At 38.5% G+C, this 27,466-nt stretch overlaps 1 protein-coding gene across 4 annotated transcripts in view; it reads left to right on the top strand.

Moving 5' to 3' along the window:
• The window catches only part of LOC138102764 (transportin-1-like), a 158,231-nt gene extending 130,765 nt beyond the window's left edge, over window positions 1–27,466 (top strand). For all 4 annotated transcript variants that reach the window (XM_069000517.1, XM_069000518.1, XM_069000519.1 and 1 more), the window contains 14 exons: window positions 1,834–1,986; window positions 3,131–3,356; window positions 4,304–4,475; window positions 5,898–5,984; window positions 6,729–6,836; window positions 7,059–7,217; window positions 7,313–7,400; window positions 8,293–8,391; window positions 8,608–8,703; window positions 11,505–11,580; window positions 12,381–12,480; window positions 13,937–14,011; window positions 20,869–21,011; window positions 25,882–27,466. In XM_069000517.1, coding sequence (XP_068856618.1) covers window positions 1,834–1,986; window positions 3,131–3,356; window positions 4,304–4,475; window positions 5,898–5,984; window positions 6,729–6,836; window positions 7,059–7,217; window positions 7,313–7,400; window positions 8,293–8,391; window positions 8,608–8,703; window positions 11,505–11,580; window positions 12,381–12,480; window positions 13,937–14,011; window positions 20,869–20,976 — 1,547 coding nt within the window. In that variant the 3' untranslated portion in view covers window positions 20,977–21,011; window positions 25,882–27,466. The remainder of the gene's footprint in view (window positions 1–1,833; window positions 1,987–3,130; window positions 3,357–4,303; window positions 4,476–5,897; window positions 5,985–6,728; window positions 6,837–7,058; window positions 7,218–7,312; window positions 7,401–8,292; window positions 8,392–8,607; window positions 8,704–11,504; window positions 11,581–12,380; window positions 12,481–13,936; window positions 14,012–20,868; window positions 21,012–25,881) is intronic.

Below are 27,466 nucleotides of genomic sequence, written 5' to 3'. Positions count from 1 at the left end.
GCGAAAGAGAAAGCAAAGACGCAGCGAGACAGAAAACAGCAGCAACTCGGAAAAAGGAAAAGATCATAGTAGCTAAGATCTTAGGGATAGTGAAATGGTATAATGTTAAACAAAATTATGGTTTTATAACGAGATGTGACAACCAGCAAGACATATTTGTGCATAGAACTGCTATTAAAAAGAATAACCCTGAAAAATGCATCCCAAGCTTGGGAGATGGAGAGGTGGTGGAATTCAAAATTATACCAGGTAGAAAAGGGTTACAAGCATCGTAGGTCACTGGGCCTGATGGTGTTCCTGTAAAAGGCAGTATATATGCAAAAAATCGTAGTCATGTTAGACAATATCTCCATTGTAAACCCCCCCTACAGTCTCCCTTTCCTAATCCCACCTTTCCCTTTTACCCTATGTCCTATTACTCCCAGTGTATTCCCAATCTGTTTTTTCATCCATGGTTTCCCTCACAAAACCATGCCTTTGCCAATTGTTTCCCCAAAAATCCTTTTCCAATGCCGAGTGGGGGATGAAAAGGGGGAGGGAAGAAATTAAAGCCTCTCCTGCCTCAGTTTCCCCACAAAGCATGCTTGGAGAGTCCTGTCCCCCTTCTGTCAGCCTTAAGATGTTTCAGAGAATCTGTTTGGACATTTAAAGACTCAGGAGAGTGGCTTGTTTTGTTTTGAAACTGTTCTTGTTATGTTAATCCAGTTGTTTTCAATGTTAAGCTTTACATCTCTTTTGTTAAAAATAAACGGGTGAAATGTCGGGGTCTTCTCCCCCTGCCATGTAGCCCTGGGAGAGGGGCCCTGAGGGGAGGCACGGGGTTTCCCGAGCCCCTGATCAGCCTCGTTCCCCATTGGTTGGTTTGTTTTTCCCTGCGCGGGGAGGACCCTCGGGTCCGGACGGTGAGGGTTCCTCGGCAGAGCTCCGGCCATGCGGCTGGAGAAATAAACATCTCTGAAACGTCTATCAAGAATCCGTCCATATATATTTCTTTTCCACGGGACTCCTGGTTTGATATAGGCGTGTTACAGTAATCCCCGCTGTAATGCAGAATCTCAGATTATATCCAGGATGGAATGCTTGATTCCTCCCTCTGGGTGGAGCATCTCACAATGGGATGATGAGTCATGAGGCCAGGCGTTGATGGGCTCATTAACAGAAGATAGTCCAGAAGGAGGAGGCAAGGAAACACTGCCCCCACCTGCTTTCAACAGTTCATGAGGATGGTAATAGAATACACTGCAACCCAGGACAGAGCTTTTGTGTGCTAAAATATGAGATTAAAAACTTTCAAACAAATTTCGAGGTAGTGTTCTTTGTATAGGTGCATCATGGAATTAGGAGTAAGCTCAGAGCAGAGGTCAGCAAATTTCTTTCAGTCTCTAGAGACTGATGATTTTGCCTTTTTTTTGCTTTGAGACAGATCATGTTTGAACATTTTCTTTTTAATCACTTGCTAGTATTTTTTGGCTATTTCTCCTTTCTCCTTAATTTTTCTGGTATGTTGCATTCATGTCACAGACCTTCCCTCTTTTGTAGTGTTACACCATCCTGAAATTATGTAGTGTATATAATGTTGCAATATAACGGTGTGGTTCCTGTCAGTGAGTTTTAATATCCCTAATGTACAAGTCCTTTTAGTGGCTATAAAAATGCTGCAAAAATGGCTCTCTAAAAGCTGTGGCTTTGTACCAGAGAACAATTGATCCCTGTGTATTGTAATGAAATTAAAGTATCTTTCCTCCTGATACCCTGGCAGCTCAAAGTTAAACTGAGGATCATACTATCTACAACTGCTTGTATAATAAGATTAACATTGTTAATTCCCCACAGGGAAATGTTCTGCTGCTGCTCTAGATGTCCTGGCTAATGTATTTCGTGATGAACTTCTGCCACACATCTTGCCCCTTTTGAAGGAATTGCTTTTCCACCCCGAATGGGTAGTTAAAGAATCTGGTATCCTTGTTCTTGGAGCAATTGCTGAAGGTAAGGCAACAGTGCATATCAGGTTACTGAATTTTTATTAGTTCTAAAGCAGCTCTGGGATCCCTTCTAGGTGAATTTACTTGTGCAAGCAAGTATACATCCTTAGCTGGTTTTTTTTTTAGTGATTAATCTCTACATCTACTAGTTGATGACTGCAGTTACTTGCTTAACTTTTCATTTTCAAATCTGTGCATTTTTTGGAGACTTAAATAACTTAGATAATTTCTTTTATTCTTCCTTTTCTTAACTCTGTAGCATATATTTATTGGTCTCTCATGAAATACTACCTTGATTTGATACAACTGGAATATTTACATTTCATTCAGTGTTTTCAGAAATGGAGAAGACAAGTCCCATGACTTCAGTGGCCTGAGCTGCTTTTTGTGGATGGCTCTCTGATTTAAATGTGTTGACTTCCATTTCTTTATATTTGCTTACAGTCTTGGCTCTTTGCCTGTATATCCATAATCTCAGTCCATTTTGCAAATTGAAGGAATATGTTTGGGTCCATGCCTGGATTATCTATCTATTCTTACAGTGCCTAGTGAACATATATTTTCTTTGTTGCTTGAAAGCATTTTTGTTGGTTTTGATTTCAAGTCAAGCAAGGTAAAAGTTAGTACTTCTTGCAAAGAATGTATTACTGCCCTTGCTGACTCGAAGTGTGCAGCTTTTATTGTTGGTCAGTATTTGTGTTATAGTAGGAGAAAACAAGAAGAAAATTATATTTTTTAAGAAATCTTTTTAATGATATGATGATTAGTTATCAAGGCCTAATCTTTCTCTACTTGTTGTCTTGGTCACTCTGAGTAGACTGGCATAAGACTTCCAAGCTTTGTAAACCAATTTTATTTCTATGTTCTTGCTATACTCCATTTAATAAAGCAGAATTTATGGGGATTGGGGAAGCACTGAAGTAGAAATGTAGTTGGAATGAATATAAATTCAATTGGGGATTTTAATTACTGTTTATGGTGTGATTTCTTTTTAGGATTTAACATAAATTAGGTAGACTTGCTTCATATATTGCTAAAATGTATTACTACATGATAGAGGATGAAAATATATCCCTTCTAGGAAATAACAAAAAGTTCTATTATGTTTTCTAATTCTCATACTGTAATAGCTATATTTTTCTTTCTAGGCTGCATGCAGGGTATGATTCCATATCTTCCTGAGCTGATCCCTCACCTTATTCAGTGCCTTTCTAATAAAAAGGCTCTTGTGCGCTCCATCACTTGCTGGACTCTTAGTCGCTATGCACACTGGGTAGTTAGTCAACCCCCAGACACATACTTGAAGCCATTAATGACTGAGTTGCTAAAGCGCATTCTGGATAGCAACAAGAGAGTACAAGAAGCTGCCTGCAGGTGAGCCAAAGCTTAAACAAAAAGTACTATCCATGACACTGCTTTTTCATGGGAAAATATTTTAATGCCTTAAGTGATTAATCTATAACTCCATTTCTAGCTCTTAATGTATTTTTTTTTCCTTTTAAATTGGGGTGGGTTCAGCTTCTGAAATCGTCACAACTGAGTTGTAGTAAAACAAAAATTGATAATTTATCTTTCTCTTGTCCAGTTTCTTTTTAGAATATATGAAAAACAAACTAAACAATCTATTGCAGTAAAAGAAATTGTCTGTATATCACACCTGTTTATTTTCAATATTTGAAGTTTTATTGACCAGAAATCTGGCTTTTATAGGCCTATGAGCAAGGTCAATACTGGAAAACTATCCTATCATTGCATTAGCAGTGTTTATATTTAGCTCAGGGTTACCAAAAATTTTGGGTTACAATTATTTCATGGGATAGTCCCTTTTTCTTGAAAGGAGATCTGTGGAGGTAAGATTCCCTTCTGTCCCTTGTCTGCCAATATTTAAAAAAAAAAAAAAAAAAAAGGAAGAAGAATTGACACACCATTAATGGAATGGGTATACCACTTGTGCAGGAAGCTCAGCAAATAAAGCTTTTACATGTCAGTTTGTGTGGGGCAGGAGTACACAGCAGACTGCCTAGAAAGTTTCTTCATAAAGCAGGATTAGATCTGTAAATGTATACATAAAAGGTTTTTACCAGAATATTTTTAAATTTTGCTCATCACAGTTTAAGAGCTGAATCTTTGTGTTCAATCAAAATAGATTGAGTTTGTCTCAATAATACCATTTTGAAAACATAACTTGGATGAATTAAAAGACTAAACACAGTTCTATGTTTAAACAGGAATGGGTAGTGTGGGGCATTTTGGGGTGGTCTTGTTTTGTTTTTTACAAGATACTGACTAAACTATTTGGGGTGGGTTTTTTTGTCATTCAGTGCCTTTGCTACTCTTGAAGAGGAGGCTTGTACAGAGCTTGTTCCTTATCTTGCATATATACTTGACACTTTGGTCTTCGCATTTAGTAAATACCAGCATAAAAACCTGCTCATTCTTTATGATGCTATAGGAACTCTAGCAGATTCTGTAGGACATCATCTAAATAAACCCGTGAGTACTCATCATATATTGAAAAACTGGTTGAGTGGTTTTTGTAATGTGCTTTATATGTTATAAAACAAAAATACTGGATTCAATAATAATATTTACATGTAATATACATAGACTGTATGTAATTGTCACACTACACAAATATTCCCCATTTTAAATAAATAATTGTGTGTTTGTTGGCTTGCAAAATGTGCTTCTCATTATTGTGACTTTTTTTTCCTTACTCTCAGAATTTTTCAGCTCAAAGGAGCTATATATATATCAATATAGATATGAAAGAAATTGGTGGAATGTGTTTGCTAATTTCTAATGACTTTTTTGTTGTTTGTAACCACTTTCAGTATAGCTAAACTGCTCTGAGTGTCTTTCCAATGCATTGAAGCACATCATCATTAGAAATTGCTTTATCTGAGAGTGGGATAGATGTGCATTTTATATCTAAAAACACAGAATCCTCTGAGTAAAGCACAGAGAGCACAGGCAAATGTAGTGGGATTTTTATAGTGTACATGTTCATTAATAGGATATACATACATGTCACATGCATCTTATGATGGCTGTTGAAATTTGGTTTATTTCTCTATAGTGCTTCACATGACATAGACAAACTAGAATAAAACAATTTGGGTTGTTGCCATGGCATTTTACTTGCCATTCAAGACTCCACACTATCAAAGGGCATCTTTTCCAATCTCTCACTGGCCCTGGCCAGCTTGACTTTTGACAGCACCAGGAGGAAGCTAAATGGGAGCTCCTGGTAATGGTGGGACTTTCTTCAGTCACTTAGAATATTGTACCTTTGGACATAGCATTAGCTGGCAGCATCTGTTGTCTCTTTGGATACTTTCTGGGAGCATCAGTACTACATGGATGCCTTGCTTAATGTCCTTGTGACTGTGACAGCAGTGGTAGGGAAGATGCAACATTTTATACAGAATTGGTAAATGTGCATTTCTGGAGGGATAGAAAATTACTTTCTTCATGGATGAGTAGTTGAATGAGGAAGAGGTTTCAGGAACTTCTGGGGATAGGGTTGTAGCATCAGGGCAATGGAAGATGATTGAGAAAAGCAGGTGCCAGATGCATAGCCAGATTGCATTGCTGGTAAAAACATTTGTTGTAGCCCCTGAGTCAATCCTATAGATATGTAACAACCCAGGCAGCTATTAAAAGTTGCTAGACTGAAGCCAAACCTGGAGGAAAAGATTTGTTTTGCAAAGGTATTTATGTGCCTCAGCAAAAAATCTTAAGACATAAATTTTAAGTTCTAATATTCAACTACTTCTATATATTTTAACAATGGTTGAATTACAGTATATAATTTTTTTCCTAAAAAAGTAGAATATATAAATTTTCTAGCTTTTAAATAAACTAGTATGCAATTGAGTGTTTCAGTAGCTGATGCATTTTCATCTTAAACAGGAATATATTCAGATGCTAATGCCGCCATTAATCCAGAAGTGGAACATGTTGAAGGATGAAGATAAAGATCTCTTCCCTTTATTAGAGGTAAATGTTAAAATTTGAATATGTGTCTTTTGGGAATTACTTCTTTTACTAAGGATGTTCCTACTAGGAAGTGTGACTATAAATGCTGTCAGTGTTAGGTATTTCCCATTATGGAGAAAATATGACAATAGTAAGAAATTTTTTTAACTGAGGAAATGTTATTAAGTTTAGCAGAAATATTTTAGATTTTTTTCCTGCCATTCTTGATTGGTTTTTTTGGGATTCTTTGTTTTTAAAAAATTGTTCCATCCCTGTTGTTCATGTCTTCTCTCTCTTCTTGCTTTCCCTTCATTAAAACAATTATCGACAGGCTGAAGGTATGAACCAGGCAATGTAGTCTGTTCTCTGTACTTTCCAAGTGTGAAGGAGGAAAACACTTCTAGAGAAATTAGTTTCATAACTCTTGGGTAATATTAGGGCTTGTACATTGTCAGGATAGTGAAGTTTAGTGTAAATGCTAGCTGAATTATAGTAATTGTCTTCATATGAACTGTCTTGGCACCTCAAAGAAGATGCTGCTCCTGAGAAATTTTCGCAACTGACATACGTAGGAGAGAGTACAATTAGCTGACGGTTGCCTCAGCTAATTGGTACTACCTTTCCAGGTTGTTTTTACTTAAACAGTTACTCGTGGGTATACTTAAAATGCTTTTAATTTAATTCACACAAGTAAAAGGTACTTGGGAGAGGTGAGGGAAGTTAGTGTCTCTCTCGCTTTTTTTTTTCTTCTTTATTTTATTCCAGTGCCTGTCGTCAGTTGCTACTGCCTTGCAATCTGGATTTCTTCCGTACTGTGAGCCTGTGTACCAGCGTTGTGTAAATCTGGTGCAGAAGACTCTTGCACAAGCCATGGTATTTTTCTATTGCTATTCCAATGTTTTCAGAGTATCTCCTTAAACCAATGTATTAACTATGTAAAGTTAGGGGTTTGCAGGGAGATTTGTAGTATTTAACTATTGAATATTTAAGTGAAGCTGCAGTTCTGAAACTTAATTTTTTGTTTGTTTTTACTTTTATGCTTGCCCCTAAGAAAATCTAATACTCATTTTGAAAATGCATAATTATTTGTTGCAGTTGCACAATGCTCAGCCAGACCAATATGAGGCTCCAGATAAAGATTTCATGATTGTAGCTCTTGATTTACTCAGTGGTTTAGCTGAAGGACTTGGAGGCAACATTGAACAGCTAGTGGCTTGCAGCAATATCCTGACACTAATGTACCAATGTATGCAGGTGAGATGAGTAATCTGTTTAATCCAAGAATTTTCTTTCTTAAGAGAATCAGAAACACTTCTAGAATTGTCAGGTTTTTTTCTTCCTCTCTTTAGGATAAAATGCCTGAGGTACGGCAGAGTTCTTTTGCATTGTTAGGTGATCTGACAAAGGCGTGTTTTCAGCATGTTAAGCCTTGCATCGGTATGTTTCTTTTACATATTAAATAATTAACTTGTTTTACAAACTGATTGGAGGCTGGTTTAGCCATTGTTAAGTTCCCTTTTCTGTGGCTTACCTTGTCATGGTGCTGTAGATTTTCGTTTTCCTTTATCAGCAAGGGTCCGTAGTCTTTTCTCCTTTGAATTGTGTTTAAGATGTGTTGTTCTTTTTGTAGACAGTGAAAAAGTTCATTTTGTTGCTTGATTTTTATAATGTAACATACTTCCTCTTTTGCTGGAATACAGCAAAACAAATGTACTTAGACTTCAATTAGAACAGTTGCTTTGTAGGTTTTTTGCTCTACTAGAATCTATGAATGCTTGGATAGGCTTGGAATTTAAATTTTAGTGAAATATTAGTCACAAAGATAGATTATAACGTCATTTTAATCAAGGCTGGGATTTGCTTTCTAGGCTTCATTGTTGTTGGCTGTTGGGGTTTTTTGGGGGGGTTGGTGTTGTGTTTGGGTTTTTTGTTTGTTTTTGTTGTTGAAGGGGGTGTTTGTTTTGGGGAAAGGTGTTCGCTAATTTTTTTTTTAGCACAGCTGAATACATAGCTATCCAGGTGTGCTTTTCTTTCCCTATTCCCGGGAAGGGGATAAAAAAAGGTTTCTAGAGTTACATAAATGTAAAATCTATTAGAAATATTTTAAAATCATAGTTTGTAAGGATTTGCATTGATCTGCTTAGGTTGTATCATCCAGGTTAATCTGATATATAGCAAAAATACAGCTCTTGTTAATTCAGGTATAATGCTCTACAAGAATTTAAATATGCTTACATGATTTTTTAAAAAACTCCTCCTCATGATCTTACAGTAATGGAACAAGATGGTTGTATTGTGTGATGAGATTTTAAAATGTTGTTCTTTCTAGCTGATTTCATGCCCATTTTGGGAACAAACCTAAACCCTGAATTCATTTCTGTGTGTAACAATGCCACCTGGGCAATTGGAGAAATCTCCATCCAAATGGGTAAGATTTTTTTCTTTGACTATTTGCATATTTAGAATGGTTTGTTTGTTGTGGTTTGTTTTTTTTTTTTTATTTCTAGTGATGCTTTCATGTTAAAAATTTTAATTAAGTTTTACATTCTTGTCCTTGACAGTAAGTTCGATGTACCAGATCTAAATAGATTATGTATATTAATGGTAATTTTCTTCTGAATGGTTTTTTTTTTGGCTGTTTCAGGTATAGAGATGCAGCATTATATTCCAATGGTGTTGCACCAGCTTGTAGAAATAATTAACAGACCCAACACACCAAAGACATTGTTAGAGAACACAGGTATCCAAAAACTGAATCATTTGTGGTGAAGGGAATTAACTTATTTTTTCTACAATGATTTAAAAAAATTGACTTGAACTTATTTTATTGCTATATATTTGGCTTTTATAAGCAAAAACAACTGTTTTGCCAAAACTCTTACAAGTCTCAGTCTTGCAGAAAAACATCTATCATATATCTAGATTATTAAAGTTATTGCTTTCTCATCTTTATAGCATTTTATATTTATCATCTATTTAAGTATTCTTCCAATTTTATTTGTGTATACAATATGACAGATGTGTGCAGTAACACTTAAAGACTTAGTGGCTTCACACTGATTTTAATATATGCATGTCCTTACATGTGTACTGTATGTATATGTCTAGTGTTTGAAACAAATGTAATTGGCATATATATATAACAAATAATGAACTCTTTGAATTTACAATAATGCACTTTTTTTTAATATTAATTTGTAGTAATATGCACAAAAATCTAGATCTGTGATGGCAGTTTTACCACAACATAGCTGAAATTATCTATAATTTCTATTACCTGGTCACTTAATAACAAATTTCTGAAAAGAAGTCTTAACAGTGGCATGTATGTTTCTATGTTCTGGCCAGCTGCTTTGCCTTCCAAATTGGAAGCAGTCCCCAAATGCCTTATCGAACTGGAATTTCTGAGGCTTCGTTTTTTGCATTTATAGAGGGCATGTTCTGGTATGAAGAGCACCTTCCATACTTCAGTAAAACTTTATAAATAATTTAACAGGTTTCAGGTTTACTATTTTACTAATTGAGAATCTTTTGACGTTTTTCTGTTTGAAAACTGTCTTGTAAGAAAAATGATAGTTTAGTTATTATACTGGACATAATTGAAAATTATGCAAATTCAGTGCTAGTTACATTTGGGCTTGAGCTAAGTATGAGATTAATTGGGATTTCTTTCTATGCATATTTTTCCTTCAGTATTCTCCACACCCCATCCCCTCATTTAGTATGGAAGGTGAACTTGAAGGAAAAATTGCCTAGTTGTCTGGCATATTATAGGTACTGCTTTTTGAAAAGATAATTTTCATGCTAATTGCTTGTTATGAAATGCACCATGGAATAGTATAGCAATATAAATTTTCTTACCCCTTGCCCCCAACCCCCTTCATCTGCATTGATGGATGTGTAATATCTGTATCTGAGAAATATTCAGTACCTAAAAGTTTGCTTCCATCACTGCTAAAGAATTATTTTAGGCATCCAAACACTGACTTTTTTTAGTATCTTAATAGTTACTTTAAATGCAGATGCATAACTGCAAATAAATGTTGAGTGTAGTGTAATTATAAGTTTGTTGTGAGATATTGTGCTACATGCCATTGGTACATGCAAGAGGATTAATGTTTTCTACTGTAGGTTGTTATGTAATCAGCTATGAAAAGATTCCTGTTATGGAAACATATGAGACCAGCTTAAGTAAAATAGTTTCATAGAAAATAATGAGTTCATGCCAAAAAGTTAAGCTTTGACAGAAATTACTATTCCTCATACAGACTCTAACAGTGAGAATTTACAGATAAACCTTAAAAGTGCATTTTCATTTGAAAGTATGACTTCAAATGCAGTTTTATGTTAGATCTGCTGAAAATTTGAAATCAAGTAATGTCTGGGCAAAATAGTACATTACCAGTGAAATGCAGCTTTCATGGAATGGGTACATTTCAAACCGCTAGTGTATCCTACACTAAACTTTTATTGGAGAAAGCATCATCTGCTTTATTGCATGTTTCATGAAACTGTTCACAAATGCCTGTTAATTAGTGTTCATAGTATGTCCCTTGAACATAGGTTTCTTTTCTCTGCTTCATATAAATCTGCTGGATTTTAGTATTATTCATGTATTTTGCTTCGAGTAATCCTGATACATTATTTCCCACCTTCTCTTTTTTCTAAAGATTAATCTTTTGTGAGTTGAGCAAACACCATTAAAACACACTTGCATGATGATATTATCTTCAGTCTGGCCCTCAGAACAAAGGATCACAATACCTAATCATTCAGAGAAGCAGTTTACCTTTTTTTTGTCTTTATGCTTTTGTATCAGAAGTCAGATTATTATACAACTTTTATGAGGAAGTTTTTCTGAACAGGAGAAATACTTGGATTAAAAAATTAATTTTCTCCAGTCAGTTGCTGTGAGCTAGCAACCACTTTAATTTTTCTACAAGATTATGAAGAACACAAATATTTGTGTCTCTTTGAGAGTGTTTAATCTATTTAGTGTTTATTAGATAGACCACAATAGTGTAAAAGTGTTTATAAATGTATTTTTACTGATAGATAGTAGGCCTATTAAAATCTTGAATTCTAAATATTGAAAAAATAAAATATTTAGGACTACTTGATACTAAACCTGAAAATGGTTAATTCCTTTCTATCAATAGTATCCATAATAGTACTTTTTATTAAAAACTTTGAAGTGCATAGTAGGTAAATTTACTGTAAGAGATGATTCTGAAGAGAGCAGAATGACTGCTTACATCAGAAAGCCTTTGTATTTTAAATTGTGTTTTTTGGTGTTCTCTCATTTACTTCTTTAATTTTTCTTTTACCCTGGAGACTATACCATATTTGTTGCTGCCTCTTATTCAAGGGGTTGTAGTAAACAGCACTGGTGAAATCTTATGTTTACTATCATATACAGATTCTGTTGGCTTCTGTTTCTGAGTTATTTGTTGTTTTTTCTTTATTTTTTCTCCTCCCCCCTCATTTGCTCATGTCTTGGTTGGCGTTTGGTGGTGTATAACCGTGATTGCATTACCTTAGCAATAACAATTGGTCGTCTTGGTTACGTTTGTCCTCAAGAGGTGGCCCCCATGCTACAGCAGTTTATAAGACCCTGGTGTGTATTATTCAAAATTTTTTTTAATTCATTTTTCTTCTCTTTCTTTCTTTCTTTCTTTCTTTCTTTCTTCTATCTCACTTTTAGATATATTTTCAGTTGGTTACAAAATCTCAATCCTTAATCATTGCCAACCATGTGACTAATCTTGTCCTATCAGGTTTGTGAGTTTTTAGTAGCACTGTCATGTATTCTTTATGTTGTGGCTAACGACTAATTTATGCATGGGATAAGATTGTCACATGCTTGCGTGTTAAAGCTTGACTATGAAAGAGCATTTAAAAATCCACGAGAATGATAATACAATGCATGCAAATACTCTAAAATTTAAACTGTGCATTACTTTACTTAAAATTCAGTCTGAGGCTTGAATTGCTGTAAGGAATATATTTCTATACTTGTTGTGTATAAAATAGCTTGCTTGCTGTTGTAAAGGTTAAATAATTGTTCTTTAAGTGATATCTGACATAATTCATATTGTGATAGTATTATATGTTCCGCTTCTAATAATGATAGTTTCTATAATTATTTTATATATGTGTTTCTTTTGTATTTAATGGAATACAGGTCACACTTTCTAACTGTATATAGTGCAACAGGAAGCAAGATTCTGTAGATGATACCTAATGGAAATATACTAGTAAATACTGTGTGCAACAAGTATCTTTCTAAGTGTTCAAAATAGTGTTTCAGATAATCTTTTCAGTGTGACTTATTCCATCAAATGCTGTCATCTAGTCCTGACTTGATTGAATGAAAAAGTAATAGAATTAGTCAAGTTTTGCTCTCCAACTTACTAGGTGCACTTCTCTTCGAAACATAAGAGACAATGAGGAAAAGGATTCAGCATTCCGTGGGATATGTACCATGATCTCAGTCAACCCCAGTGGAGTAGTCCAAGTAAGATACATAAATAGATCTTAACTTCTTTTTTCTTTGCTCACGTGAAATTTAGTGAAAGCTGTATATGGAGTATGAAAAAATTTAGCTTGATGTTGATTCCCAGTAGTATGTGCTGTAACTTCTTTTTAGGCATCAAGGGGACCAAAATGTATTATATTTCAAATTATACATATAATGATACTTGAGGATTTCTGCTTCCGTAATTATCACTTATGGAAAGGAAAAGACAGCACTGTTAAATTCATTTTTTGTCTTTTAATTACAAGGAATATGTCAATAATGAACTTTGATTCACTGTATTTTGATACTTCTATCAGTCTTTTTTGTGTTGATGATAAGTATGAAAATACAAGGCAAAAGCTGACATACTGAAACCTATTCTTCAGATACAATCTAGGCTTTTTAAAAAAAGAAACAGAACAAAAACAATAACCACCCCTTCATTCTTAAAACTTGGGCAGGGAAGATTCACTTTTAACTTTGGATATGTTGCTTAAATAGTCAATATGACAAGGAAGATGCATCCCTTTAAAAGAAATTGTATATCTCAAGAATAGAATATGATTTGCTCTTTAGTCTGTGCAGCACCAAGGTAAAGCTGTACGAAGGTAATATTTTCTAAGAGGAAAATAAAGGTGAATTTCCCTCTCCTCTGCCTGGAATCCTTCTCCCTGAAATGCAAGAATTGAACCTCTGTCTTGTTTTGAATTTTTCAGTTCATTTCACTTATCCCTTATCTTGTACTTAGCATTTCCCTCTTCTGCTGTCTGTTTTTTCTTTCACACAGCTTAAAGGGAGGGAGCAATTAAGGGCTCTCTTCATTATCCCCACTCTTCTCCTATGTAGTTGTTATCCTCAGTTCCTATCCAGAAACATGTGCATTATCAACTTAATCATTAAGACTGATGTTTTAATGGTATAATAGGAGGCAATGCAAAATAGTGATTTTGGGGTGGCTTTAGTTTTGAACCTGTACACATTCTGTGTATCCCAGAAACAACTATTGGCTCTGCTTAAAGAAATGCAATGGCTTTTTTCCCAACTGAAAATACATGAGAGTAAGTTGCAAGTGTGATCCTGAGTTTCTTGATTGTTATTAAGATGATTGGTTCTCAAACTTGTAATGTGTACTGAAAGAAAATTAGTTAGACAAGTGTGGTGTGGGAGGGGAGGACGTGTTTGTTGGTTGGGTGTTTTTAACTGTGGTTCAATTTAATAAAAAATCCTATTAAACAAAGGTATTCCTACACTCAGCTATTTCTATTTCCATATACTTAAACGTACAATAGCTTACCATTATTGTCTGAATTAACTAGAAAATAAAGGCATAAAACTAAAAGCAGTTGTGAATTAGGATCAGATACCCTGCATAGTTCATAGAACAAACATTGGGCATTGTTTTCAGACCTATAAATGTGAGGTTCCTAACCTATGTGATTGCTTAATCTTATAGGACTTTATTTTTTTTTGTGATGCTGTTGCATCGTGGATTAACCCAAAAGATGATCTCCGAGACATGTTCTGTAAGGTAATGTTTCTAGTATGACAGTATATCTGAACTGTGGTTATTTTGTATCCTTTTTTTTTCTTGTTTTCTATTTCCATTATTAGCACTTACTGTATTTGTGGTCATGAAGGCTTTCTTGCAAAGTCATAAACTTTCAAACAAAACATCATAAAAATCTGATTTTTTTTTAACCTATATTTTTATAATGTCCAGCCTACTATGTTTTGACTGCATTTGGAAGAACAGGGGATTTTTATACCACATAGAAGACTTTTTTCCCCCCGATTTTTTTTCTTTTCTAGAAAATGAGATATGTGGTTTAAGACCCATCCCCCCCAAGAAGAATTTTTTTTTTTTTTTTTTTTTAGAAATATCTAGAAAATTGAAAATGGAAAATCTTCTAGTAGTAGCCTGATCTGTTTATCTTGCTCCAGCTGAAAATAAGTTTTTGGGACTGCTTAACCCTCCTCAGAATTCCTCTTGGTTAAGCTAGTCTTCAAGAAACTTATGTACAGAGATAGCCAAGAATGCATCCCTAGACAAAGTATCAATAGAATTTAAGCAAAATGACTGTTTGCCTTGTGTAAAATAAAACACACACAGAGACAGAAAGTAATATATTGTGTTTATGCACTAGTGTCTTCAGTTAAAAACCAGAACAAAATAAACTTATTTCAGTTTCATGCACAGATGCTGTTATTGTTCAGTATTGTGGCTCTCTTTGTATGTTGTAAAGAGAAATCTCTAGTTTTAGGAAGGATGTATGTCAAAAGTTAATGGTCCTCTTAAAGCTAAAATGGAACATATTTCTAAGTACATACTTGGATTGTGGGCCAATATTGTCACTTCCTCTTCAAGTAATGCCAAGTGTGCGCATCAGAACGGACTAGAACATTGGAATCCTGTCTTGAGTAGCAAAGACAAAAATCTCGCTGTCCTAGTTAGGAGACCAAATATCTGAGAAGCTTTGAAGGAATATCAGGGTCTGGAAATGCATGGCTGTGGGTATTCTAGCATCAGCATTAGGAAACAAGAAATGCAAGCTTAAAAGAAACTCCAGGATGCTGTCTGTGATGGTTGTCCAAAGCAGTTTTAGTACATGTTTTTGTCCTGGTCCTTCAGCATTCAATACTTGCTTCAATAAGCTATGCTCCTCTTTTTCAGATTCTTTCTAGGATATCCACGTGGGATCTAATGCATTCAAAGTAGACATGGTGTTTCTTGGTCACTTGGCATAAAGACATCCTTGCTTTTTAAAGTGTATTTTTTGTGGTTCTTGCCAAGCAAGGACAGAGAGAAAGCTTTCTTCAAGTGATGGCATACAAATTTTTTAGATTACTTCTTCATTGGGGATGTGTTTTTATGTTAGTTGAATACATGATTATTCTAGTCCAGTTACATATTTTCCCACAATAATTATGCCATTTTAGAAATAATGAGAAAAAAATTTTGTAGTCTCCTGAGGTCTTTCTCTTGATAGTGGATAGTGTTTGGGTTTTGGGGAGGTGGGTTGGTTGGTTTGTTGGTTTTGGAGCACTAGGGCTAAGAGAAAAAATACTCCTTCCAAGACCAAAGATACATGAGCTGCCAGTGTTGAGATCTAATACATACCCTAATTCTATCATGTTTTATAAAAGCAAGATATCTGAATACTGCAACTAAAGCTCAATTGCTAAAATTGTCCTGTAAGATAATTTTTTAAAAGTGCTCCTTTTGTTGTACCTGAACATTTTTAGATTTTTTCAGTAGGTTCTTGGCAGCTGGTGAATCAGACTCTGGGTTAGGAAAGAGAGGTGAATCTGTCTGTGGAAGGTCTCTTTCAGGGAGAAAAGCAGTAAATTAACTTGTGATACTGTAATATTATTGCTACATGCTGTTTAAGAACAGCTCTGCTTGAGAAAGTTGTGTTGAGGGTGAACTCAGTATTATGAGCTTTAACTTTGACATTGCCTTTTTTGTGAGGATGTTTTCATGATAGACTGTTCCACGATTGAGTACCCTTGAGTTTAAAAAAGAAAAATAACCCAAAACTTTAGAGACTCTACATTATTTTCTATTAAGAGGAGCCATTTCATCTGCTTTTGTTCTTTGGTATGTTTGCCTTTTAACCTACTGTTTTCAAGCTAAAATACTAAGACCTCTTTGACAGTATCATTCAATTTTTGTAGCTTTCAGTTAATTTATTACATTGGAGGGTCCAGACTGAAACCTGTAGATTTGATTATTTATTTCCCCTCTTATGCTGTGGATCCCTGTTCTTTCAAAACACAAAAGATTTTAATAGCTTCCTTTTTAGTAACAGTTTTCTACAGGTTCCATGGAAAAAACACAGCTCTCACAGGATACTTTTGTTTTTGCAAGAAATTGACAGGCATTCATTCTGTCAAATGCTGGCAGTGGTTCTGGCTCAGCTTTCCTCCCAGAACATATTACAGGTTTAAAAAAATAAATGTGAACTCGGTAATCTTAACATATAAGCTGTGTCAATTGAAAAAATGTTTAGCCTAACTCTAGGTTGTCACCATAGTCATTAAAACTACATACACACACATATGTATATTTATATTTGTATAGAATATATATTTATATATTTTATGCTAATCTGTGTGCGTAGCTATGTTGTATATGTCACCCTTAACTGAAATGTTGGGTTTTTTCCTTTAAGAAAGACATTAGAATCAAAGAATCACAAAAAGGTTTGGGTTGGAAGGGACCTTAAAGATCATCTAGTTCCAACCCACCGCCATGGACAGAAACACATTTCACTAGACCAGGTTGCTCAATTCTCCATCCAACCTGGCCTTGAACACCTCCAGGGATCGGGAGTCCTCAACCTCTCTAGGCAACCTGTTCCAGTGTCTGACCACCTTCACAGCATCTAATCTAAACCTGCCCTCCTTCAATTTGAAGTCATTCCCCCTTGTCCTATCACTCTATGCCCTTGTGAAAAGTCCCTCTCCAGATCTCTTATTAAGCCCCCTTTAGGTACTGGAAAGTGCTCTAAGGTCTCCTTGGGGCCTTCACTTCTCCTGGCTGAACAACCCCAGCTCTCTCAGCATGTCTTTGTAGGAGAGGTGCTCCATCCTTCTAATCATCTTGATAGCCTCCTCTGGACTCGCTCCAACAGGTCCATGTCCTTCCTGTGCTGGGGACCCCAGAGTTAGATGCAATACTCCAGGTGGGGTCTCACCAGAGCAGAGGGGCAGAATCCCCTCCCTCGACCTGCTAGTCACATGTCTTGATGCAGCCCAGAATACAATTGGCTTTCTGTGCTGCAAGCACACATTGCTGGCTCATGTCCAGCCTGTCATCCAACAGCACCCCCAAGTCCTTCTTGGCAGGGCTGCTCTCAAGCTGTTCATCCCCCAGCCTGTGTTGATAAGAGGGGTTGCCCCGACCCAGGTGCAGCACCTTGTACTTGTTCTTATTAAACCTCATGAGATTCCCATGGGCTATGGGACTTGGACTTGTTGAACTTCATGAGGTTTGCACAGACCCACCTCTCAAGCCTGTCCAGGTCCGTCTGGATGCCATCCCTTCCCTCCAGCGTGTCAACTGCACCACACAGCTTGGTGTCATCAGTAAACTTGCTGAGGGTGCACTCAATCCCACTGTCTATGTCACTGACGGAGATGTTAAACAGTGCTGGTCCCAACACTGACCCCCGAGGACACCACTTGTCAGTGGTCTCCACTTGGACATTGAGCTGTTGACCACACTCTTTGAGTGTGACCATCCAGCCAATTCCTTATCCACTGAATAGTCCACTGGTCAAATCCACGTCTCTTCAGTTTGGAGCCCAGGATGTCATGCAGGACAGTGTCAACTGCTTTGCACAAGTCTAGGTAGATGATGTCAGTTGCTCTTCCCTCATCCACCACTACTGTAACATCATATAAGGCCACCAAATTTTTCAGGCTTATTTTGCCTTTAGTGAAGCCATGGTGGCTGTCCATAATCACCTCCTTATTTTTCATGTGCCTTAGCATAGTTTCCAGGAGGATCTGCTCCATGACCCTGCCTGGCACTGAGGTGAGACTGACTGGCCTGTAGTTCCCTGGGAGTTCCTTATTTCCCTTTTTAAAAATGGGGGTTATGTGTCCCCTTTTCCAGTCAGGGGAAACTCTGCTGGACTACCACGACTTCTTAAATGTGATGGATAGTGGTGTAGTCACTTCCTTGGCCAGTTCCCTCAGGACCAGTGGATGTATCTTGTCCCATGGGCTTGTGCACCTTCAGGTACCCTAAATGGTTTCGAACCTAGTCTCAATCCCTGCTTTCATCTTCTGCAACTTGAACAGTGTGGCTGGAACACTTGTTGGTGAAGACTGAGGCAAAAAAGTCGTTGAATACCTCAGCCTTCTCCACATCCTGGGTAACCAGGTCTCCCGTATCTTTCCTGAGAGGACCCACATTTTCCCCAGTTTTTCCTTTATCTCTGATGTACCTAAAGAAGCTTTTTTTGTTACCCTTGATGTCCTTGGTCAGGTTTAATTCTATCAGGGCTTTAGCTATCCTAACCTGATCCCTGACTGTTTGGACAATCTCTCTGTATTCCTCCCAGGCTACCTTTCCCTGCTTCCACCCTCTGTAAGCTACCTGTTTGTGTTTAAGTTTGTCCAGGAGCTCCTTGTTCATCCACACAGGTGTTCTTCCCTGATTTCCTCTTTGTTGGGATGCATTGCTCTTGAGTCTGGAGGAGACAATCCTTGAATATCATCCAGCTCTCTTGGGCCCCTCTTCCCTCCAGGGCTCTATCCCACGGCACTCTACCAAGCAGATCCCTGAAGAGGCCAAAGTCAGCTCTCCTGAAGTCCAGGGCAGTGAGCTTGTTTTGCACCCTCCTTGCTGCCTCAAGGGTCTTGAACTCCACCATTCCATGGTCACTGCAGCCAAGGCTGCCCTTGAGCTTCACATTCCCCACCAGCCCCTCCTTGTTGGTGAGAATAAGGTCCAGCATAGCACCTCTCCTCATGTATTCGTCTTTCACTTGGAGAAGGAAGTTGTCATTAGCACATTCTAGGAACCTTATGGATTGCCTGTGCCCTGCTGTGTTGTCCCTCCAACAGATGTCAGGGTGATTGAAGTCCCCCATGAGGACCAGGGCTTGTGAACGTAAGGCCACTCCTATCTGTCTGCAGAAATCTCATCAGCTCGGTCTTCCTGGTTAAGTGGCCTGTAGCAGACCCCCACTATAATGTCACCTGTCCTTGCCCTCCCTTTAATCCTGACTCACAAGCTCTCAGTCAACTCCTCATCCATCCCCAGGCAGAGCTCCATGCACTCTAGCTGGTCATTGACAGAGGGCAGCACACCCTCCTCATCTCCCCTGGCCTAGCCTTCCTAAAGAGCCTGTATCCTTCCATTCCAGCACCCCAGTCATAGGAATCATCCCACCATGTCTCTGTGATGCCAATAAGATCATAGTCTTTCTCCTCCTGTTTGTTCCCCATGCTGCATGCATTGGCATAGAGGCATTTATGTTGGGCCCTGGATGAAGCTGTCTTTCTGTCTGGAGTAGCTGGAATTCCTTTGTGCTGCCCTTCAGGTTCTCTCCTGCTGACCTTTGATCCCTCTTCATGCTCTGGACATCTCTTGCTGGCTCCAGCATCTATCTGATATGAGTGAGATGGCATGCCATCCTACACCTTATCATTGTTAAACCTGATGATGTCCCCCTCCCCCATCATATCTAGTTTAAAGCCCTGTCAATAAGCCCTGCTAGCTCTTGACCCAAGACCCTCTTCCTCCTTTGAGAAAGATGAATCTCATCTTGTGCTGGTTTGGACAAATTTGGAGGAAAAATATCCTCTGATAGAAGGCAGGTTACAACCACCCCTCCCCCACCAGGTTCGGGAAAAAAAGAAATTTTCCTCGGAGGAAAGTGAAAGAGATAAAAACTATTTATTTAACAAACACACAGGAAAAGGATAATAATGCTAAATAATAAAACTTCTCGCTGTGGAGAGAAACCTGGAAAAATTTCAGAGTCCTTCCGTAGGTGTAATCTCTCTCCTCCTCCTTGGAGCTGGGTGGTGGGCCCACCTCCAGGGCCTCACTGGAAAATTCTCCCGATGTTCTGATATTAAAACAGTCCAGAAGAGAAGAAGGGAAAAAACCGAGGTCCCAGGAAAACAAAGTTCAACTCTCCATCTCTCTCCGGAGAAAAGGAGCCGAAAGCTGGCTGAAAAGCAAGCAGGGTGCTTCCTCTGCTCTTGCTGTTGTTGGAAGCAGAGGAGTGTGTATATGTGTCCTTGAACAACTGCTTTGAAAAGTTTGCTTGGTTTTTTTTCCTCTCCCCCCTCTCAGTCTCAGTTTAAAGGCACAGAAAGGCACAAAATTAATTTCTGGACATAGAGCAGCGATAGGGGATACACATCATAAAGTCACCCCAAGACACATCTGAATCCAGCAAGCCCAGTGCCATGTAGACCATTCCATTATCAAAGAAACCAAAATTTTGGCAGTGGTACCAGTCACAGAGCCATGCATTAATAGACTGGGTCCATCTGTTTTTTTCAATATCACTGCCTGCACCTAGAAGAACAGACGAAAAAATAATCTGTGCTCCTGCTTCCTTCACCAACCATCCCAAGGGCTTAAAGTCTTTTGATCACCCTTGAACTACACTCTGTGACTTCATTGCCACTCACGTGGAGGACAAGCAATGAATAGTAGTCCAGAGGCCGAACTAGTCAAGGAAGTTTCCTGGACTTCCTTTTTCTCTTAGTAACATTTAAATATTAAACTGAGAAATTCAAATGGACAGATGCAGAATCCAGCAGTTTATGGCTTACTGCATATGCTGCTAGTAAATAATGATTGTGTATCTACTGTTAAATTATTATCTTGATTTCCCTCCCCCCTCTCATTTATAGATTCTTCATGGATTTAAAAATCAAGTTGGGGATGAGAATTGGAGGCGTTTCTCTGACCAGTTTCCTCTTCCCTTAAAAGAGCGCCTTGCAGCTTACTATGGAGTTTAACCTTATGCACTGTGGCTGCAGTCCCATAATTAGAGGTAAGCACACAAATCTTCCTTGCTAAACAGAGCTGTATAACAAGTCTTCCTCCCTGTTTACATTATATGAATCATAATTAATTCACTAGACTAAAATTTTTCAGATATGTTGGAACAGCTACCTTTCCATACACACAGTAGTGTATCAAGATAAGGTTGGAAATGTAGGTGTAACAAAGTGCCTGTTTAGGTTTAATAAGCAAAATGATTATTATAATCCTCAAGCCATCATACTAAAGTAACAGGCTCCCTTATGTCTTATGAATTAGTAGATGACAGATGTGATCTAAGGCAGGGGTATTTCCCTAGGATAGGAAAGCAAGTTTGTTAAGACACTTTAGCAATGAGAAGTTAAACACATTCCTAACTACATACTATATTACCTTGGCATTGAATAAAGAATGTTATGTTAATCATATAATCAAAGAATATCCTGAGTTGGAAGGGACCCATCAGGATCATCAAGTCCAACTCCTGGCCCTGCACAGGACACCCCAAGAATCATACGATGTGCCTGAGAGCATTGTCCAAACACTTCTTGAACCCTGGCAGGCTTGGTGCTGTGACCACTTCCCTGGGGAACTTAACCACCCTCTGTGTGAAGAACCTTTTCCAAATACCCAACCGAAACCTTCTGTGACACAGCTTCAGGCCATTCCCTTGGGTCCTGTCACTGGTCACTAGAGAGAAGAGATCAGTGCCTGCCCCTTCACTTCCCCTCATGAGGAAGCTTTGGACTACAATGAGGTCTCCCCTCAGTCTCCTCCAGGCTGAACAAGCCAAGTGACCTCAGCACTCCTTGTATAGCTTCCTCTCTAGACCCTTTACCATCTTTGTTGCCCTCCTTTGGATGCTCTCTTATAGCTTTATATCTTTCTTATTTTGTGGTGTCCAAAACTGCACACAGGACTAGAGGTGAGGCTGCACCAGTGCAGAGCAGAGTGGAAAAATTCCCTCCCTTGCCCGGCTGGCGATGCTGTGCCTGATGCACCCCAGGACACTGTTGGCCGTCCTGGCTGCCAGGGCACTACTAACTCACATCCAACTTTCCATCAACCAGGACCCCCAGGTCCCTTTCTGCAGTGCTGCTCTCCAGCCTCTTGTTCTCCTGTTTGTACATCCAGGGTTGCCCCATCCCAGGTGCAGAATCCAGCACTTTTCTTTGTTAAACTCCATATGGTTGGTGATTGCCCAGCCCTCTCATTTGTCAAGGTCTCTGCAGAGCCCTTGAGGGAGTCAATAGGTCCTCCCAGTTTAGTGTCATCAGCAAACTTACTTAATATCCCTTCAAGTCCTGTATCCAAGTCATTCATCAAGATGTTGAAGAGAAATGAGCCTAAGATGGAGCCCTGCAGAACCCCACTAGTCACTGGTTGGCAGCCTGATGTAACCCCATTTACTATAACTCTTTGTGCCTGACCCATGAGCCAGTTGCTCACCCATCGCATGTGTTTATCCAGCTGTGTGCTGGACATTTTGTCCAGAAAGATACTGTGGGAGAATATCAAAAGCTTTACTGAAATCCCAAACAGACTTCTCTTGGTCAACTAGGTGGGTTATCTTGTCATAAGACAACATGAGGTTTGACAAGCAGGACTTTGCCCTCATAAAGCCATGCTGGCTGTGACCCATGACTGTTGTCCTTCAGGTGTTTTTCATTAACTCCCAGAATAGTGCTACAGCATTGGTGAATGGGGTAGAGCAAATGACATCATCTACCTGGACTTATGCAAAGCATTTGACACTGTCCTGTATGACATCCTTGTCTCCAAATTGGAGAGACATGGATTTGATGGACGGACCACTCAGTGGATAAAGAACTGGCTGGATGGCTACACGCAAAGAGTTGTGGTCAACAGCTCATTGTCCACGTGGAAACCAGTGATGAGTGGTGTCCCTCAGGAGTCGGTACTGGGGCTGATACTGTTCAACATCTTTGTTGGTGACATGGACAGTGGGATTGAGGGCACCCTCAGCAAATTTGCTGATGACACCAAGCTGTGTGGTGTGGTCAACACACTGGAGGGAAGGGATGGCATCCAGAGGGACCTGGACAGGCTTGAGAGGTGGGCCTGTGCAAACCTCATGAAGTTCATCAAGGCCAAGTGCAAGGTCCTACACCTGGATTGTGGCAAACCCAGACACATCTACACATTGGGCAAAGTGATTGAGAGCAGCCCTGCAGAGGATTTGGGGGCGATGGTTGATAAAAAACTCAACATGAGCTGGCAATGTGCGCTTTCAGCCCAGAAAACCAATGGAATCCTGGGCTGCATCCAAAGGAGTGTGACCAGCAGGTTGAAGGAGGTGACTCTCCCCTTCTACTCTGCTCTTGTGAGACCCCCCCCCCCCTTGCATAAAGTTCTGTTGTCCCCAACATAAGGACATAGAACTGTTGGAGCAAGTCCAGAGGAGGCCACAAAGTTGATAAGAGGACTCAAGCACGTCGCCTATGGAGACAGGCTGAAAAAGTTGGGGCTGTTCAACCTGGAGAAGGTTGTGTGGAGACCTCATAGCAACCTTCCAGTATCTGAAGGGGTCCTAAAGGGAAACCAAAGAGGGACTCTTTGTCAGGAACTGTAATGATTGGACAAGGAGCAAGGGGTACAAACTGAAAGGGGAAATTTAGATTAGATATTAAAAAGAAATTTTTTACTATGAGGGTGGTGAGACACTGGAACAGGTTGCCCAGGGAGGTTGTGGATGCCCCAACCCTGGCAGTGTTCAAAGCCAGGTTGGATAAGGCCTTGAGCAACCTGATCTAGTGGGAGGTTGTCCCTGCCCATGGCAGAGGGGGGTTGAGACTAGACGGTCTTTAATGTCCATTCCAACCCCTTAACATTCTGTGATTCTATGATTGGTGTCATTGTCCTGGCTGTGTGGTCTATAGTAGACTCCCTCGATGACATCCACATTATTTGTTTGTCCCTTAATCCTTACCCAGAGGTTCTCAACCGTGCCAGTGCCAACTGCAAGCTCCTTACATTCGCCTGTTCATTGCATACAGTGCCACCCCCCACATTGCCTGCCCTGCCTATCCCCCCTGAAGAGCCTGTAACCATCCAACATTGGCACTCCAGTCACAGGACTCATCCCACCAGGTTTCGTTTATGCCACTGTGTTGTGGTTTAGGAATAGTACTCCCCAATTCAGTGCCCCCACTAAGACTCTTCCAAGGTACATGCCACTCACTCACTTCCCCCCCTTCACCTTCCCCTTCCCACTCCAGGGATGGAGTTGAGAATTGGAGGCACAAAAAGGTGAAAATCGCAGGTTGAGATAAGAACAATTTACTGGAAACAGCAATGAAATAAGGAAACAGTAACAGCAACAATATTAATAACAAAAGGTATAAGACAAAGAAATGATTTACACAGAAAGTAAAACAATACTGGACTGTTTCACCAGCCACTGGAAAGGAGAGAGTGAGTCCCTACTCCCCTCACAAGTGAGGTGAGATGGTATCAAATAACATTAGGGTCTGGCCATGCCCCCGGACAGCTACTGTAAAAAATTAACCCTGTCCTGGCCAAAACTAGGACACAATGATGCCATACCTCAGGGACTGGGCCAAGGCTTTGAGCTCCTCTTGCTTGTTCCTCATGCTATGTGTGTTGGTACAGAAACATTTCAAGTGTGGTTCATTGTAGCTGATACCTTGTGTGACAGATTGAAGAATCTCACTGGCACTCAGTCCCTCAAATTTGGGTGTGCCATCCCACTGATCATCTCTGGCAAGCCTGGTTTTGCCCCTTTCCTCATTTCAATCTAGTTAAAGGTCTATCAACGAGCCCCACTAACTCCAGTGCAAAAACCCTTTTTTCCCTCTGAGAAAAATGCATCCTGTCAGGTGTCAGCAGGCCTGGTGTTGTATATAATCTGTAACTTTCCTAACTGTAGATGTTGATGTTTTGTGCATGCTGATGTGTTTAATATTTCCATGTTCCACTTTATGCACCAATTCACAATTGTTATAGTTCTGTCTGGAGAATGATTCAACTTCAGAAAAGAACAGGGATTGTGCACTCTAGAATACTTGTATTCTTATACCACCTTGCTTTGTATGCTGTTTGTTCACAACGTATAAATCAAGCTTTCCACATGTAGTGTGATACTGTGAAGAGATTATTATACTACCCAGAAAAAGAGGGCAAATTAAGTTTATTCATTCAGACTTTATATAAATTTGATACTTGCTCTAGAATTTTTGTGCTGAAATTATGTCAGTTAATCATGCAATTCTGTTTTATTGTTGAATGGACAACTATTTAAAAGTCAGCCTAAGATTTGTCAGTCAGTGACATAAGAAATTGAATTACATTTTTGATCTGAACAATGGATTAAAAAATAAACCATTTTCAAGCATTTACATATTATAAATTCGGGAATTTTAGTTCTGAAATAAGTGGGTTTTTTCATCCTAATGGAGAGGATTCCAAAGTGGTTAAAATTGACAATTACTCTTAGCCATAGTGTCTCCTCAGTACAAAACATCTTGTTTAATCCACCTAAAAGTGAAATTGCAATGTTAGTAGAAGGTATGTTTAATATTCTTTCTCAAACTACCTCATAATCTTGTACTAAAAAGGCACAAGCTTGTTAGAATATATAGGACTGCTTTTATCTTAAATCTAAGCCACAATAGTGGAATTGTCAGTCTAGCTTTAAAGTATACGGTGTTGTTTCATGAATTTATTTGGTACAAATGGGCTCTTTTCTTAAAAGGGAAAATCTAGGCTTAAATTTGTTTTTACATTAAAGGTTGGCACCTACCACTTTAAAAAGGCAAAAAGCTCTTTGTTCATGCACTGATCTGTCAGTTAAGGTTCAAGATAAGATTTAACTATACCTCTATCTTTTCCTTTTACAGGTCCTTCAGTCTGAGAGACTATGAGGGAGCCTCTGCACCCAGGGAAAATGTTACCCTTTACTGGGGGGAAGGGTAAACCAGTAGGGAATACAGTACAGTCCCAACCCTACTGGGAGGGGTGGGAGGGAGGTGTTGCTGTCACTGTATTAAGTCGATGTTGGGAAATGTTTTAACATCTGGAGCCTTTGTCGGTGGAAATAGTCTCCTATTACAACTCTGCACTGGATGTGAAGAAGAAAAAAAGTCTATTAACAAAACAGCACATTCTGGATCATTGTGGGGAATTGTACCAAAATAAGAACCATATAATTGAACTATAGGGATACATAAAGAGGAAAACTATTTTACGCACAATTAAGGAAACCTACAAATGGAGGTCACAGACAGTAAAAGGCTTTCTTTTTTCTTTTGTTTTTTTAAAGTAAGGATTTTCTACATTATTTCATCCTGCTTAATAGGACTCCTAGATAATTTGCATGTTAATGAATAACTAAACAAATTAAATTAGTACAGTTAAAATGCAGCTTGTGTCAGTATTAGGAGCAGGCACTTGCAGTGTACAATATAGAAACCTCATCAAAAATTGAGAGGTTAAGCTGGACAAAATGAAGTAACCTGCAAGCTGCCAAATGAGTCACTCCTTTCATTTTTGGGGTAAGGGGAGGGAGAAATCAAAGGAAAGATTCACATCTTAATTTTTGCATTTAAAAAAATTAAAGTAGCATCATTTGGTTATTGTAATTAATTAGCTTTAATTTCTAGAGTAAGGCATTATTCTTAACATGCCATTTAAGGTTCAGGCATGCATTCTGGCTCATAGTGATCAGAAGTAATTTAAATTAGTGGGAAAGTAGCATGCTTGCATCACATAGAGTGAAACTGGTATACATTTACCTATGTCACACCAGTCTCATGTTGCAGTTTACCAATTCAATATAGCCCTGCAATTAAAATTCTTTTTCTGAGATTCTGTGGATCTTATTTTTATTAAGAATATAGTTATAAAGTACTGTAGTTAACAATTAGGCCTTGAAATACCTTTTTAGGATCTGTTAAGATTAAGATTCATATCGTATTGTGTGTAACCTGCACAATGTGGAAAGCTGATATAACTGTGCAAAATATTTGCCTCTGTGCTGTCAGTGTGATGTGCTTTCTGCATGGTTATATGCTAGTGATTTTTAGCAGAATCTCTAAAAATGAGTTACATGGTAAGACCCGTTGAAGGCTGCATAAATGTTAATTCGCACGTAAAGACAATTGTAGAAGTTGATGACAATTGCTATATTTGTGTTTATTCCCATTCAGTGTATTGCCTTTTATGCTTAATTTTTGTTCACAGCATGATATTAGAGATGTTTAAGTTAGTGGATGTAGTGCAGGGTATCTATAATGTATTGGCACATGTTGGTGGCCCTTTGTGATATAATTAAATGCACAAGGGTGCAAGTTTAAAGCTAAAGAGTGAAAGTTGGTTTGGATCCTCTTCATTTCATTTGTTTAGCTTTTCTGTTGATTTTTTTTTTCTTTTTTTCTCTACTTACATGTATTCCTGTGAATAAATCTTTGTTAAGTTAATCCTTTA

The sequence above is a fragment of the Aphelocoma coerulescens genome (assembly GCF_041296385.1).
Source record: "Aphelocoma coerulescens isolate FSJ_1873_10779 chromosome W unlocalized genomic scaffold, UR_Acoe_1.0 ChrW_unloc_scaf_1, whole genome shotgun sequence".
Lineage (NCBI taxonomy): Eukaryota > Metazoa > Chordata > Aves > Passeriformes > Corvidae > Aphelocoma > Aphelocoma coerulescens.
The sequence above is the reverse complement of the archived record's forward strand: the minus strand, read 5'-3'. Positions and strand labels throughout refer to the sequence as shown.